At 50.3% G+C, this 16,670-nt stretch overlaps 1 protein-coding gene across 8 annotated transcripts in view; it reads left to right on the top strand.

Moving 5' to 3' along the window:
- Window positions 1-16,670, top strand: part of SIPA1L2 (signal induced proliferation associated 1 like 2) — a 225,088-nt gene that overhangs the window by 125,661 nt on the left and 82,757 nt on the right. For all 8 annotated transcript variants that reach the window (XM_058696155.1, XM_058696156.1, XM_058696160.1 and 5 more), the window contains 2 exons: window positions 10,225-10,358; window positions 12,047-12,235. In XM_058696155.1, coding sequence (XP_058552138.1) covers window positions 10,225-10,358; window positions 12,047-12,235 — 323 coding nt within the window. The remainder of the gene's footprint in view (window positions 1-10,224; window positions 10,359-12,046; window positions 12,236-16,670) is intronic.

The raw sequence follows: 16,670 nt of genomic DNA, 5'->3' as shown, positions 1-16,670 counted from the left end.
AGAGCCTGCTTGGGATTCTCTGTCTCTGTCTCTCTCTCTGCCCCTCCCCTGCTCTCCCTCCTCTCTCAAAATAAATAAGTAAACTTAAAAATGTATCTCCTGTAAAGGGCTTAAAATGGTACCTGTCACAAGGCATGCGTCCTCCTTGTCCAAGTCGCTCTTACATAAACTTGCAAAACTTTCTGTCTAGAAAGAAACCATTGTCCACACCACTGGGACAGCATTTAAAGGGCAGTACTTTATTGTAATGGTTAATAAAAGACGAGGAGGGAAAACATAGAACCATATGGCGGGGGGCGGGGGGGAGCTGGGGAAAGGTGTCTGGTGAAGTCTGCCACCCTCTTCCAAACGTATTCACTTAAGTTGCACTAATGTGACAGTGACAGTTGTGGGCGGGAGTATACCTTACATGTCAAATGAACCCCATGGCTGAGCCATGCATGGCTGCATTTGCTCTGAATTTCATGCCTGGTGGCTCCTTTTTTTTTCCCCTTCCTCTGGTTTTATACAGTGACTGAAGAAAATTAATAGGGAGTTGGACACTATTAAATTCATACGGGTGAACTGAGGACCACGTAACAATTGGACTATTCTGAGACCCGCATTCCTCCCTGAGCGGACATAATCGACTCCGCTCCTCACCTCTCCGCCTGGCCGGCGTGGCCTCCGCAGACAGAGCTCCCATTGAGGCCCGGCCGGCTCTCAGCGGGGAGGAGCTGCCCAGATACACGGGAGGCGAGGCCTCGTGGCTTCTCGTGGTACCAGTTCCGTGTGGCTGGCGGTGGGAACCTCCCGGGCTTTCTCACGTCTGCCGCAGCGGGGAGGTCACAGCTGCCACCTGTTGCCGCGTTGGAGGAACTTGGGGAGGACTATGTGCACATGTCAGCCTGTTGACCCTTTGGCCTCAGAGGCTTTGCAGTCAGCTATTGTGGAAGAGGAACTAATGTTCTGTTATTTCCCGAGAAGTGGAGGGTCGATGCTGTAGGATCCGTGAACGGCGTGACCGACGTGCAGTTAACTGGCTAGAGCTCCTTGCACTGTGCCCTTTGCTGGTACCGTATGCTGGCCGTCAGAGTCTTTGGAACGTAAGGTCTCAGAGCCCCCAGAAACTTAGCAAATCCTCCCCACCTTGTGTTTGTTCCCATCCAGGATTTACGCCACTCCTGGTCCCACTCAAGAAGGACCATGCAAAGCTGGACAGCTACCCCGCCTTGGAAACGGCCCCCACCTCTCAGCTTTTATGCAGCGAATTCTTGCTTGCTCTCCTTCCCATTCTTGTAGCAAATACCCCTGAAAACGGTGCGTCGTCAAAGGAAGCCTCTCTGCCAGTCGCCTTTTTTCTCCAGTCTTTCCCTTTTTATTCAAGGTTTTCTTAAAGCGGTGTCTCCCAAGATACTGTCCTTCTGTTCAGAACAGATGGGTTGGCTCATCTGTAAGTTGTGTTCATTTTACCAGGCATTAGCTGATTTTCAGAATTCAGACCTTCCGTGACTCTCAGCACCCCTGAGTTGCTGTACGCGAGAGAGTCCTAAAACCAGCCCCGCCTGGGTGCGCATCCCCTCTGTCACACCAGGCTGTGACCTCGAGCAAGTCACTTAACGCATCAGCTTCTGTAATATTATCTGTGAAACGGGGTTACCTCCTCGTAGGCAGGGAGGAGGAAGTGACTTCATTTATGTAAGGTATGTTAAGTGTTCTTTTCGCTGTAATGCCTCAGGTTTTCAAGCTTGGCTAATCCTTTGGTTAAATTTTGATCAAAGGAGCCTTCACAGGGCAAAAATGCATCCTTTTCGCCATCATGGTAAATTCAGTAATTGAATCCATGAAACATGAGCAGGGAGCTTGAGATTTCTTAAAGTTATCTGATGACTCTTAACGTTACCATCTGCAAAAGCAGGCCCCAGGGTTCTTAACTCCTTCATTGCTTCATTCATTGACTAATCCGTTGTCTCTTGCTGACTTTCTCTTTTGTAAGTCTTAAGAGGGCTCCGAACAGGGGGGCTGATCTAAAATGCAGACACGCAGTTGTTTGGAGGGAAAGGTGGGGAAGGAGAGACGTGGTAGGTGGGAACTCAGCGAGCAGCCACCTGCAGCCGTGGATGTGGCCCAGATGGGCCGTGAGCCAGCAATTAAGTGACCAGCTTGCCACCGAAAGAACAAACGTTAAACTGTGTTTTATGGAAAAATAGCAGGAAAGCTGCTGCTGTGCCCTTGAACCCAGTAAAGGGAGGGCCGCAGGGCCCGGATCCAGGGCCTCCTGTGGCTTTGGGGGACTTGTTAATGGTGCCGTGGGCCGTGAGGTGCTAACACCTGACAAATCACGTGAGGCCGAGCTGTGGGTGAAGCTTCTGCACACCTGGCCGCGGGAGGCCCCGCAGACTTGGGGATCCTCACCTGCTCAGCTCCTTAGCCGTGAACCCGATCAATCTCCTTTCCAAGACACTGCAGGACCTGGAAACCGCCTCTGGGCTAAGGTCACAGGTGACTCCCTCCCCTTTTGCTTCTTACTTCTCCTGAGTTAGATTTTTGTTTCCTGACAAGCCAAGGTGCACCACAGAGATGTGCCTGCCGAATCTCCTTTCCTGCGCTGCAATCTTGTTAACCGATTTTTTTTTTTTTTTTGATCTGCTCTGTTGTATTTGCATGATACGTGGATTTTCATTAGCTTCCTTTCTGCCAAGGGAGGGTTTTATCCCACGCACCCTGAAAGTGATTTTCTGGAAATTGTGTGCTTGGGATAAGGACGAGCTCTGGTTGGGGATGGGGGGCTTGCTCGCTGTCCTTTGCCCACAGATGGGAAGGCTCACGTGATGCAGGTGGACGAGCTGAGGTGTCCTGAAGGGGACCCAGGGTGTCCCCTTGGTCCTTAAGGACCAAGTTAAGTTAAGGAAGGCTTAACTGGGTCCTTCCTGGACACTTCAGAGGGGGCACCTTCCCAGTTCTTTATGGTTCACAGAAGCTGAAACAGTGAGTTAAGCCGTTCCAAGAATCGAGTTATGATTTCTTTGGAAACACACGCAGGTCACCTGCTCTGTTCCCTGGTGAAACTGAGAGTATGGAGCCTAGCCTTAGAAAATGGGTAGGAGGGGGCCAGGTGGCTGGCTCAGAAGGTTGAGCGTCCGACTCTTGATTTCGGCTCAGGTCACGATCCCACAGTTCGTGAGTTTGAGCCCCTACACCGGGCTCTGTACTGACAGTGCAGAGCCTGCTTGGGGTTCTCTGTCTCTCCCTCTCTCTCTGCATCCCCCCTCCCCCCCGACACGCTCTCTCTCTCTAAATAAAATAAATAAACTTAGGAAACGAAAAAGAAAAGAAAAGAACCAGGAGGTCTCAGAGCTGGCAGGTCCAAAGATGTGATGATTGTAAGTGGCAGGAACGTCCCCTGTCCGCTTGCATTCAGAAAGCGTGTCTTGTAAAACGGAGAGAGAAACATTGGAAACAAGTGTGGGGAGGCAGACGTGAAAGAAAAAAATGTTCTCTCTCAAATTTGCCTGTCGTCTTTGGTGAAAAAGATGATACACAAATTTCGGATTCCTCCAGTTAAAAGAAAAACAACTTCTAGTTCCTGATGGAACTCATTCAGCAAAATACATGCCGCTGCGTTCATAAAAAGACTGCAACGAATGGGATGTAGCTCTCTAGGTGATTACAGATCGGCATTTTGAGATTAAAAGTGTGAATCCCCTTCAAGGCTGACCCTCGTGCTTTGCAGGACTATTGGGGCTCAAAATCAAAATGCCCCACAATGCTGTTTATTGTATGTTCACTCCTTTTTTGTTTTTGATTGATTTATTTTTTTGCCAGTATCATGCATCTCTTCCATTATAATACCTCTCTCAGATTAAGGATAGGTGTGTTATGTATAATTGGATGGTGGAGGGGCAGGGAGCTGGCACTGAGGCTAAGAAGGGTTACGTAACTAACCCGAGGTTAAGCAGATGATAAGTTAGCATAGCCCGGGTTCAGAAACCATTAATCAGGCTTATTAGAATTACACATATTTAAGAATACACGCGTTTGGGACTGCGAGTTCATTGTGGCAAACTGGAGGCAGATGTTATCTCTCCCTCTCCCAAAACCCCACTAAAAATGATAGTGAAGGAATAACAAAAGGGCATAAAGCCACGAAGGAAAAGAGAACTAGGGAGAAGCTTCACGGGGCAAGATCTGCCAAAGCAGACGGAAGAGGCACACCAGCTTTGCAGATCGGAAGGGTGCGTGTAGCAGCGACAGGCCATCGGAAGCCAGCCCATCCACACTGCAGAGCCAGGTACCTCTGAAGAAGAGCTGGGGGCGGGGCAAGGGAAGGGGACCAGTTATAAATATGTGTAAAGGGCCGGATTTTCTCTCCTGTCCCTTATAGTCCGTTAACCACTCGTCCCCACCCAGGCAGAAAACTGTAGATTTAGTCTGGAGAAGTTGAACAACAGCTGAGCTAAAGGCAGGACTAGGGCACTTAACTGGAGATGGGGGATTGAGTGGAAGTCCACACAGTGAGATGCCCAGCCCTGTCCCCTTATTTGGGCTAAGTACCTGCAGACGGGGGGAGAAGAGGTTTCCCTGGAGCCGTGAATCGGCTTAAAATAAGACCTACCTCGACTGATGGCTGCGGTTCCCCCATTAGAACAGTTGAGTCCCCGCTCGATCAGTGTGAGGATATGAAGTGGACTTTAAAGCAAGATGGATCACCGTAGATGGGGGATTTCATAATGATAAAAGGGTTGGTTCCAAGTGCCTAAAAACATGGCTTCAGAATATGTAGAAAAAGCAAAAACTGGTCAAACTAAAAGGAAGAAATCATCAAGTCTCCAATCTAAATTCTCTACATACCAAAAACATACAAACAGAAATGGAAAATTTTTGAGGGGCGCCTGGGTGGCTCAGTCGGTTGAGCGTCCGACTTCAGCTCAGGTCACGATCTCCCGGTCCGTGGGTTCGAGCCCCGCGTCGGGCTGTGTGCTGACGGCTCAGAACCTGGATCCTGCTTCGGATTGTGTGTCTCCCTTTCTCTCTGCCCTTCCCCTCTGTCTCTCTCTCTCTCTCTCTCTCTCTTTCTCTCTCTCTCCCAAAAATAAACATGAAAAAAAAAAGAAAAATTTTGAAAGATACTATTTACATTATCCTAAAAAATTAACAACCTAGGACGAAATCTAAAGAAAGGTATGAATGAATGACGGAGAGCCACAAAACATAGCCAAAACGAAGGAAAACCCTAAGTAGGTGGAGGGGACACGTTGTGGTTGTGAGTTAGAATAGTCAGTATGTCAAAATTCAAAGAATTTTTTTTGTGGGAACAGAATTAAGAGTGAGGAAAGATTGAGCAGAGCCCTGCTATTTTTCAGGCCAAGGAGAGTGGCTTTTTAAATTTTTCTGCATATACTTATGTTAAAATAGAGTAGATAGGCCTTGTGACAGTTGCCTCGACTGCGTATGTGGCTTTTTCTTCTGGATTGTTGATTCTGTAGTGGATATTAGTGGTACCTCCATGCTATTAAATATGCTTGTTCATATTACAGAACCTGGAATGCATAATTCTCATTGGTTCCCGGTAGTGTTAGCCCCACAGGACTAGAACATTTTGAAGCAGGCACTATACTGTGTCCTGCTCCATGTTGTGTCCTTGTGTTTATCAGGTCTGGCGCATGGCTGAGGCATAGACCATGCTGGGTGTTTGAGTGAATGGATTGAAACGAATTGCGTACGGTGCACTGAATACTGGCCCCCGAAGATACCCAGGTCCTAATCCTCAGCCCCTGTGTGTGTTACCTTGTATGGCAAAAGCAGCTTTCCAGATGTGAGTAAGTTAAGGATCTGAGACCAGGAGCCCACGCCGGATTCTCTGGCTGGACCCTGAATGCCATCCTGAGTGTCCACGTAAGAGGCAGGCAGAGGGAGATCTGGGGAGAAGCATGCATTGTGGCCCCTGACACAACATCTAGGGCTGGAAGGAATTCAAGGAATACAGCTCTCAAAGCTGGAAGAGGCCGGGAAACAGATGCTTCCCTAGAACCTTCCTAGGGAACGGTGCCCTGTCACAGCCTTGACTGCGGCCCGTTGAAACTGACTTTGGGCCTCTGACCTCCAGGGCGGTGAGGCAATAATTGAGTGTTGTTTTGAGCCTCCAAGCTTGTGACAGTTTGAGCAGCGCTAGGAAGCGGACATTCTCAGGTGTATCCCTTCTCAGTCTTGTAAATACTTCGAGAAACCACATCGCCCCTCTCACGGGGGCAGTTCCTGCGGCATTTCTGGATGCCGAGACCTTTCACGCTGTCTTTTGCACTCGCCAGCATGAAATGAGCTGCCTCCTTGTTTCTGTTTTGATAGTCCTGGTTGAGGTTCAGTACGACCGTAACCTCTGAATGAGGGAGCCTATGCCAGTTCCTTCATTCAAGGCCAAGTCTTTAAATACTTAACATCGATCAGGCATAGTTCCTATCAGGCCTTGAGGATTTAAAAGTTGAAGGACTTAGCCTCATCTAGAGGTGAGGCAAATATTTCCAATGGAATCGATGTGTGGGGTTGAGTCTGAAATGATGACTGAGAATGTCAAGTGCAGAAAAGCGACAGGAGTGCCAGGCCGAGGGGGGAAATGGCCCGAGTTGGGGGAGTTATGGGAGAGGAATCTGTGGAGAGTTTGGGGTGATGTCACTGAGGAACTTACAGGAGAAAATGGGGGGTGTGTGGAAGGACAGACGGACGTTCAGACAGATACATGTAAAGACAGAGAGAGAGTCAGAACACACAGCCATGGGCCAAAGGTGGAGCCTTGGGACACATCCAGGTGACGAGGAGAAGCCAGAGGGGCAGCCACAAAGGAGACCCAGAAGGAGAGCCCCCGGGGGGCGGGGGGTGGCTCACTTTGGAAGGACACTCCCGGAAGCCCACCGTGCCCAGCGAGGCAGACAGGCCTGTGGAGACAAAGCCCCAGCAGTGGGACGGTAGAGGCAGGTGGAGCCTTGAGCAGCAGTTGGAACATGGCAGGAGAGAGCCAATACTGAGGGGAGGGGCAGGACTTCTCCTCCTTGAGGGGCCGTGGGGGGGGGGGGTGGTCCACGGGACTGGGGGCGTCCTCACGACTCCCATCTGTGCCAGAGGCCCGTCCACCTACCAGGCCCACTGGCTCTTCCTCTCACCCAGGTAGGGGCACCCGGGTGGCTCAGTCGGTTAAGCGTCTCACTTCAGCTCAGGTCATGATCTCACGGTCTGTGAGTTCAAGCCCCGTGTCAGGCTCTGTGCTGACAGCTCGGAGCCTGGAGCCCTCTTCGGATTCTGTGTCTCCCTCTCAGTCTGCCCCTCCCATGCTCGCACTGTCTCTCTCTGTCTCTCAAAAGATGAATAAATGTTAAAAAAAATTTTTTTTAAACAAACAAAAAAAACCAAAGGTATACTTGACCTATAGTACTTCACCCCTTTTTAAGTGTAGATTTCCAAGAGTTTTGACAGATGGATGCGGCCAGTAACCACTAGCACCATCAAGGTGCAGGGTAGCTCCCTCGCCCCAGAAAATCCCCGCGTGTCCCCCTCTGGCCAGCCCCTGCCCCCATGCCTGGCTGCACTAGCCCATTGGGCCGGGCAGCACCTGCTGCGTGTGAGAGCAGAACCCACGGCCGAGCTCGGGTTGTCAGGAATTAGAATTCATGATTCGGTTCCCCTAATCTGGGATCTCCGTTTCGCCACGAGAAGGGGTTTTGCTCACTTGGTCGGTCTTCTTCCCCCTAAAATAATTTGAAGCTCATTTGATTCTTGTCAGCAGGGTTCGTCAAATCCCTAAGAGGGAATCCACTTGAGCATTTTTGCAAGAAACTTACTGAATTGGGCCCTAAGAAGGAAGCTTTTGCCTGATGATGGCTGGTTGTGCTTTAGTGCACTTTCCAAATATTTTCCCTAATGCATCTGCCTTATGAGAAATGAGGTAAATGTGCAAGATCTTGTCAGGACAGTTAGTAACCGCAGCTAAGAAAATTCCACACTGATTTCATTCTAAGTTTGCAGGTGCATTTTCCACAGGATCTAGTATAATGCCATAGTCCTAATAGTCACTATCGCCAGCTTGAATACAATGAGGATATACCCAGGAGCCTGAAGTAGACAATGAACTGTTAGTCTCTGTTTTCAGTGAGTATTTTTAAATTGTTGATTAAAACCCAAATAAAATGGGGCACCTGGGTGCCTCCGTTGGTTGAGCGTCTACTCTGGATTTCAGCTCAGGTCATGATCTGAGGGTCATGGGATCCAGCCCCATGTCAGGCTCCACACTGAGTGTGGACAGTTAACCTGGCTGTAATTAGCATGTAATTTACTCACGAGAAACAAAGACTTGTTTCCTAGGGTGTAAGTCCAGGATTATAGTAAGTCAGTAATTCATCCTCCAGCCCCTAAAATTAGTTGACTTGCTGCTTGTAGCCCTGACTGTAAAGAGAAATAATGTCAGCGTTAATCTCATTTGGTTGGAAGAGGTAAAGAGGTAAATGATTGTGAAAGTAAAGAAGTAAATGCCCCTATTCCTCATTGGCTTTGGGCAGTGTTTGTCCTGCCTGATGCAGGTGCTGTTTTCCCCCTGATTTCTACTTTCTGAAGAGCATTTCTTGTTTCTTCAAAAATTTAACGTGGCAGAAAACGTTGGCATAACCAAAAGGCTTTAGAATACACAGTTTTCTTCAAGCTTCTAAATGTGCTACATTGTATTTATTTTTAACTAAAAATGAAGAGTCAGGAAAGAATGGGCCAAAACCCAGAAGGTGACAGTCAAAAGGGGTAAGTGTGGTTTTGCATATGGGGTGAAAAAAAATCTCTTTTATAAGCATACACCCTGGGCAGCTGACCTTGCCCCTGTTGATTAAGAAATACGTGAAGACCACCTGGGGGTGTGCGTTTACCACCTGTTCGGCGTGGATGGGTGGTGTCCTAGGGCTGCTAAAAAGGTAAGCTGCGTGAATATATGGTCACGTAATTACTCCCCTATTTTGTATGGGTTCAGACCACGTCTGAGTGCTGTGTTAAGTCCGGGTCCTCTCAGAAGACAACCCTTAAAAAGTTTGGTTGCAGTGAAGTTTTTGGACTGCCTTCAGACGAAGACCCCGCCACAGTCCAGAGACAGTGAGACATTCCAGAAGGGGGTGCTTACAGAGTAGACAGCTTGGCAGAGTTCAGGCTCGTATAGTAGCTTCATGAATGGGAATTTGTTCCGGATTGTGACCCCGCTGGGAAATGGTGCCCGGCACGTATTGTCGAATATATGTGGAGACTCATGACCATCTCTGAGGAGCAGTGTCCTTGGGGGTTCCCATGCCAGATGGACGATAGGACCCCAGAAATCTGTTCCTGCCATGAGACTCAATGGATTAGAACCCTGCAGGGCCAGTGATTTTATGGGAATGGCATGATTAGGTGATAACAGAGTTAGATTATAGAATTAGTAGAATTAGGTTATAGAATTAGTAGATTTGGGGGAGCATGGGTGGCTCAGTCGGTTAAGCATCTGACTTCGGCTTAGGTCATGATCGCGTGGTTCGTGGGTTCGAGCCCCGTGTCAGGCTCTGTGTGGATAGGTTGGAGCCTGCAGCCTGCTTTGGATTCTGTGTCTCCCTCTCTCTCTGCCCTCCCCTTCTTGTGCTCTCTCTCTCTCTGTCTCGAAAATAAATAAATCATTAAAAAAATAATAATTAATAGATATAGTTTGACCACAGCAACCCAATGACCTTTTATGTCTTTTCTGCCATAAAATTTCACTTTAGACGGTTAGGTGCTTTAGTGACATCCTAATGCAGGGGTAGTCTTTGCCACCACACTGGGCCCCAAGATTACCTGGCTAGTCCAGGTGCCGATGGTCATGCAAAAGAAGGTGACCTTCCCAGCAGGAGGGGGGAACCGTTCAGTAACGGTCTTCAAATAGCTCGATTCCTCTTTTGACGGTTTCTAAGAAGGGCAGCACCCTCCTTCCGGTGACACTCTTCATGTGACACCGTGAATTGTGGCAGGGGACAGGAGGGCTCCTGCTGCTCGCGAGCTGGGGACGAGCCGCAGGAGAGGAGGAAGTAGTGGAAAATGAGACGTACGGATACATCTGACTTGGAAACAAAACACTCCGATCAAACCCCCGGTGGGGAATCGTGTACCCAGACCCATGCGGTATTTCTTCAGAGATTTGACAGACGGACGAGCCGGGAGATACCCACGCGGTTCTTTTTTCCTTTCTGTTTATGCCACCACTGCCTCCTGTTACAGAGCACCAGAACTACTTTGGGATAGATGAAAACCTTGGCCCTGTGGCGGTCAGCATCCGGAGAGAGAAGGTGGAAGACGCCAAGGAGAAAGAAGGGTCCCAGTTCAACTACCGGGTGGCCTTCAGGACGAGCGAGGTAATAGCTGCCGTGCGTGTGTCGTTACTGTCCTGGGCTGAAGTTACTGTTTTAGATTATTTTGGACAAGGTATTGAGTTTCCTTTTGAATGTCACTGATGGTAGTCTTTAAGATCTTTGACAGAGCCTGCGGTATCTTATTCCAAATAAAAATTTGAGAGCCTGTCTCAGATGTTAAGCGGCCACGATGTTACTTCCCCCTTACGTGGTAGAAAAGGGAAAATGGTAAGAATGTGGGATTTAGGGGCTGAGAGGGGACACCTATGACCTGGACAGCGCATGTCAGAACTTGCAAAATGTAATGCAGGAAACCCAGGAGTCGGCAGTAGGGGTGAGCGTGGCCATGCCGCCCCCGCACACCTCCCGCATCGGGGCCCTGGCTTCGTGCCTCGCTTGCCTCGCTTTGCGTGAAACGCGAGGTTGTTGTACGAACGGCACACGGCGCACACCCGGATCAGTAGGGAGGCTGATTACGAGGAATGAGATCTGGCCCGCACGTGAGGTTTTATCCTCGTGACCCACTGCACTTAGAGGGGGAGCGTATGTGACAAGCATGCCACGTGTGGGTGTTGGCTGGCTCCTTCCGGATCAAAGAGAGAAGAGCAAGCCCTTTGCCAGTCTCCTGTGTGTGCACGAGGCCGTGTACCAGAGCGGCTCTGGCCAGGTGCCCCGGCGATGGCGGGCTCTACACAGCATAGACAGGAGGTGAGTCCCTCTCTCACGGTGCCGGGTTTGAAGTTATAGACCCGTGCTGTCCCGTTCAGTAGCCATGAGCCGCACGCGGCTGTTTAAAGTAACGGAATGGAATTGCGAAGACCCGCTGGTCACAAGTGCCCAGTAGCCACGTGGAGCCAACGTGGCTCCCGCATCAGCTAGCCCAGATGAGTGCAGTCTCGCCGTTGCCCCAAACTCTGCTGGGCGGTGGTGTTCTAGAGCGTGACGCACATAGCAGACGTCGTTGCTACAGCCCTCACCCCGCCTCTCTTGCATGCTAACAGTTCTCTTCCCAGAGTCAGGGTGGGTACAGCCAGAGCGAGTTGCTGCCGGGCTTTCCCCTCTGCGGCGTGTGTCAGAACGGCGAGCCCGTGTGTGCCTCAGAGACCTGAGGACCTCTCACGAGTCATGGGGTAACATTCGAGAGTGAGGAATCCTCAGAGCCCTGAATCACCCTGCCCGGGCCTGTCGCCGGATATCCCCATTCAGCTTCAGGACCGGTCAGCAGTGGAAAGTTAAATAGAAAAAGAGAAAGGAATGGAAGAAACGTTGGTGTGGAACAGTAGGGCAATAGGGAAAGAGAAGGGAGGGGCCGGAGGGGGTGCCGGTGACCAGGCCCAGCCCCGTGACCTCCAGCTGCTCCTCTGTGTCGACGTCCTGTTCCGTTTGAGAGCGGTGGGGACGTCCGTTTCCCCAGCAGCACTCTGCCTGCCCCCCCCCCCATTCTGCGGGCCCGCATCTGTTGCAACCCCCTCCCGTCTCAGCCCCCCAGCCCCGTGCACTTTTGTTGTTTAGAGGCTGTGCTGATTTTGCTTCTGCCAGTCGGGGGCTGTCGTCTCCCCTGCTCCTCTCGGAAAGGAGACCTCCTTTCCTTCCTCTGCAAGGCAGCTCAAAACTTGTGCCTCAGAGAAGTAACCAGGAGTAAGCACGAACTCTTCCGTGACGTTCTGAAGCCTTCTGTTTTGCCCCTGCAGCTTACAACCCTGCGCGGCGCGATTTTGGAAGACGCCATACCCTCCACCGCCAGGCACGGGACCGCGCGGGGACTACCTCTCAAAGAAGTTCTGGAGTACGTCATTCCAGAGCTGAGCATTCAGTGTCTGAGGCAGGCTTCGAATTCCCCCAAGGTCGCGGAGCAGCTGCTCAAGCTGGATGAACAAGGGGTGTGTACAGCGTGCGAGACTGTGTGTTCGGGGTATGACTTCGTGTCTGCGTTTCTAAATGTTTGGGACTTGCCCTGACCTGGCTAGCGAGACCACATCTGATTCATGATTATTAGACATCGGTGGTGTTTCTTCCGGGGTTTCAAAAAACTCACATCGCGCCTTTCCCCGAACTAGCATTTATTCGTGTCCGCTGTGTACGAGGCGTTCCACACTAACAGGTAGGAGTGGACAGCGTGCCTTGGGAAGACTGAAGTTAAGACGTAGCCCCTCGCCCGGTGGGGATGGTAAGACCGAGAGCATAAAACCTCTGCAGGGAAGAATAAATACGGTGGTGGATCTTGGAGAGGTTTAAGGGCAGTGAGTGTGCCTTGGGAAAAGAAGGAATGACAAACACACCGGATGGCAAATCTCCTGAAGGGAGGTAGCATCGCAGCTGGGACTTGGGTAGAATTCCAGGAGGGAGATGTGAGTAGTTGGCCGCTTTAGGAACTATGACTTGTTTCTTTATAAGACAGGGGCACATCTAGGGTGGTTGTAGTTTAAACAACAGCAAGAAAGTATGCTGAAACTTAGAGCTAGGCTAAGGAGTTTGCACTCGATTCAGGAGGCAGTAGGGAGCCATGGAAGCTTTTTGGTAGGACACGGCACTATCAGAGCTGGATTCTAGGAAGATTATTCTGCTGGAAGGGAATGAGATAGGCTGGAGACGATCAAGAATGACGATGGCCTGGAGTTCAATTATGGTCCGTTGACATCGTCCAGGAGAGAATTAATGACAGGCAGGCTTGAGACGGTGGTGTGGAAGATAGAAAGAGGTCTTTTAAGTGTCATATGCGAGATAACTTGGAGGGGAGACTGACAAGGAGGCACCCAAATATATGCAACGGATTTTAAACGAGCAGAAAAAGCAGAAAGACACTGGGGATGTGTATTTCTTGAATTTCCTAAGGAAAATTTTTCTGCTCGTTTTGGAGAAAATGCAAGGCATTTCTTGGTTGACCCAGTAACAGCAGTGTGGCTCATACTCGGATCGCTGGAATTCTGAGAGTGCTGAGATAGGAACTTTGTGTAAGGAATTAGCACTCTGTATGATCAGCTGGAGGAAGCAGCCACCATAACATTGAGAATGAATAAGCCTGGGACCTGTCTGTCTCAGGAAGGCTGACATATTAAAAACAACTAAACCAAACTGAAACTCCAGCCTAGAACAGTTGACTTGTAAAACCGCGTGGCCCACAAGTTAGTTCGACCGTGATCATGACCGGGAAAGTACGTGGAATGTACGAGATGTCCGTGAAGCCGATGAGGAAAACATGATCTTGGAAGGATCGTGGATGTATCGGTGCGGGTCCAGATGCTGTCACGTTCAAGCAGGCTTGTTGAGAAGAATCGCAATAACTTTCACGTCTTATTTTCATGTTTCTTTTTATGATGTTGCACGTCACGGGAGAATGCCGTAGTTCTGGGTCCCTTTATGTTGCCAGTGTATGCGTTTCTCCCCTTAAAGTATATCGCTGTACTTGCTGTATAGCAGGGTCTTGGCGAATGAGGTAGGTGGTTCCCTCAGGCTGCTCTAGAAAATTCCACAGATGGCCCATGAACCGCGGGCCTGAATCCCAAAGTCCTCAAGGCCCTGAGAGATGGTCGCAGCAGCTACCGTTGACCATTTCCTCACGAAATGAGGCACGAATTTGGGATGCCTGTTTAGCAGAATAGGTCCAGAAGCTATGCCAGGCAATTTTTTAATTTTAATCCAGAGTTTAGGTGCTTTTTATAGTGCGATGTCAAAATTAATGCTTTGAAAATTGGGTTCTGCTTTTAAGTAAACCAATGCGTTCTTTAGCTCTGGTTGTATTTCATGTGTTTTTTCTTTGGCAATTGTATTTGTGTGACTTTGATATACTTTCTTAATGGTGTACATTGTGGTGTTAAACTTTCCGTACCTCTTGATGGTGTCTGGTTCCCGTATTCTGTGAGGAAGAGATGCTGTTTATTTTCATCTCTAAGAGATTGGATGGCCCTTTTTAACTTTCTGGTTTCTAAAGGACCCTTAAAAGTTTCCACTAACCGTTAGAGTGTCTGAGAGTTTATTCCGAGGAGCGCCCTTCTTATTCTCCTTCTTAAATGTAAATCCGCACAGGAATGGTACGGGCCAGTTGTATGGTACTGTTCTTAAGGGTTTTTAATCGTGAAAAAATACTCAGAGGATATATTGTCGTCTTCTGCTCTCCTGGGGTTTGTAGCCCGCCCTGGCTCAACAAGGTCGGAAAGGGCACCTGCTGTGTCCAGGGCACAGGTTAGTCGTGGAGAGTGACGAGGGAAGTAAGTAACTATTAAGCGAGACTCTGAAACTTTTGTTCCTTTCTCTGCATAAATTCACCTGCCAAACTCTAAAATCCCATGTTTCCTGTTTTAAAAGACCATCCGAATTTATGTAACAGGTGGCTTTCTAAAATTATGTAGGTTGACCAAAAAAAAAAAAAAAAAATTCAGGTAAGTCGTGGCGGCTCCCTCTCTTAGAAGATCATGGCTTCTGGGGCAGAATGGCTAGTTTGTCCTTGGGCCAGCCGTCCCTTCCCCTTGTCCCCTCACCACCCTAGATATTGGGGTTGATTTGCATACCATGCTTGCTTCTAAGTCACGCAGGTCCAAATAAACAAGGCTGCAAGCTCGCTGGGAGTAAACAGACCCAATAGAATGCCCTGGAAGGAAAGGGCTTCCCTGCACACTCCAGTTTATTTGCAAGACAATTCAGAAGCTTTGTGTTTGTCCCCTTCATTTAAATTTAAATTTTCTTGTCAGTGATGACTGGGCTTCTGGCCTTGGGAACCCAGCAGTCAGTCATTATCCAGTCCCAGAAACCAAAGGAGACCTCCCGCGCTGGGTTGTCTGTCTGAGCAGCCCGTCTGTACGTCCAGCTCTCCGCACTGAGGCAGTATGCGGTTTCAACAAGCGGGGATTTCTGGTCTGCGACAGCACGGACACCTGAGAGCCGGCTGAGCTCTCCCCCAGGACTGTGGGACTGGCCGTTGCCCAAGTCGGAATGGCTAAAGCAAGGATGGCGGGATGGGTCGGAGCGGAGGGGGGCGGCCGGAGGTCTGGAAAGCTTGGCTACAAACCCTGTTCTGCGAGAATTGGGCATTTTAGTACTTGGGGGGTGGGATCCCCCCTTTAACTGTGCCCTGATTAACTGCAGGGTGCGTTACCAGCTGTGTGCAGGTCTGTTGCTAGCGTAAGGGGGGTGATGGTCGTGTGGCGTTTCGACTGTTTTCGTGAGGTTTGTTAAAATCTTTAAGTCAGAGCTGTGTCTTCACGGCGTTTCATTCTGTTCCTGTTTTAGTGGAATGGCAGCCACCGTAGCAAGCCGGCCCCAACTGTTTGCTCGAAGTCCCTAGGGGTAGTTCCATCTTGCGGCCTCCTCACGGTAAACGTGCTTGGTGCCCCTGCCAGGCTGCGTGTGTCCCACGGGACATTTTCCCTGCAGCAGAGCTCTGGTCGCCCTCGTGAGCACCTGTGGGCTTTGAAATCTCTTGGAGCACATCCCCTAATTTCCATGGGCCCAGGGGCTTCTTGGAGGGTGGGCAGATTCACAGGCAGGGTCTGTGACAGGCAATCTGCACAGGCAGATTCTAGACCCATTCACAGGCAGGGTCTAGACTCAGGCTGGCTTGTCCGACGGCTGGGGAGAAGGATGTGAAGTGGACGGCACCACAGCCAGCGGGGTAGGCCCAGGGGAGTTCGGTTCTCTGGGTGTTTGGCCTTTGCCCAAATGAGAGTCCACAAGGAATATCAAGTCCAGGAGACTCTGGAATCACAGAGAGAAATTGTGCCCGTTGGGTGAGGGCTCTGCTTAGCGGACGTGAGGCCGCACTAGCCCAAACCGTGGGGCCCCAAGCAGCTTTGCTCCTCTGGGCCTCCTCCCAAAGGAGTGGGAGCGTAAGATGGGAAAGTGGTCCCCCTCTGGAGCAGCCAGGGGGCGTCGGAGGCCGGGCCGCGCAAGACGAGGCGGCCAGGTGGTGTTGGCACATGGCCTGGCAGCACTTTGACGTGAGCGGCAGGTTGAAGAGCAGAGGACAGGCCAACGGGACCGAGCGTGCGGCCGTGCGGCCCTGTCTACTGGCTGCAGGGGAAGCCGCGGGTGCCTGGATGCAGGGACGTTGGGGCCCACGGGACGCCGGGTTACACACGCCAGGGCTCACCATCCCGCTCTATTTCTGACGGACTCTCCTACAGGCTAGGGCCAAATAACTGGAGAGAGGTGAAGTCGTCTTCTGATGGCAAAACAGAAGTCAAACCAACAAGATATCTAGGCCGGGAAGCAGGCATTCTGAGGCCTTGTTACAGGATTATGGTGGATCCTGATGGTCGCTGAGATCACCAACGTCCAGGGTGATGCTTGCTAGTCCCGTGTTTCCCTGGCGTGCTGTAAGAT

Source organism: Neofelis nebulosa, chromosome 13, assembly GCF_028018385.1.
Source record: "Neofelis nebulosa isolate mNeoNeb1 chromosome 13, mNeoNeb1.pri, whole genome shotgun sequence".
NCBI classification, from domain to species: Eukaryota; Metazoa; Chordata; class Mammalia; order Carnivora; family Felidae; genus Neofelis; species Neofelis nebulosa.
This window is presented reverse-complemented; position numbering and strand designations above follow the sequence as displayed.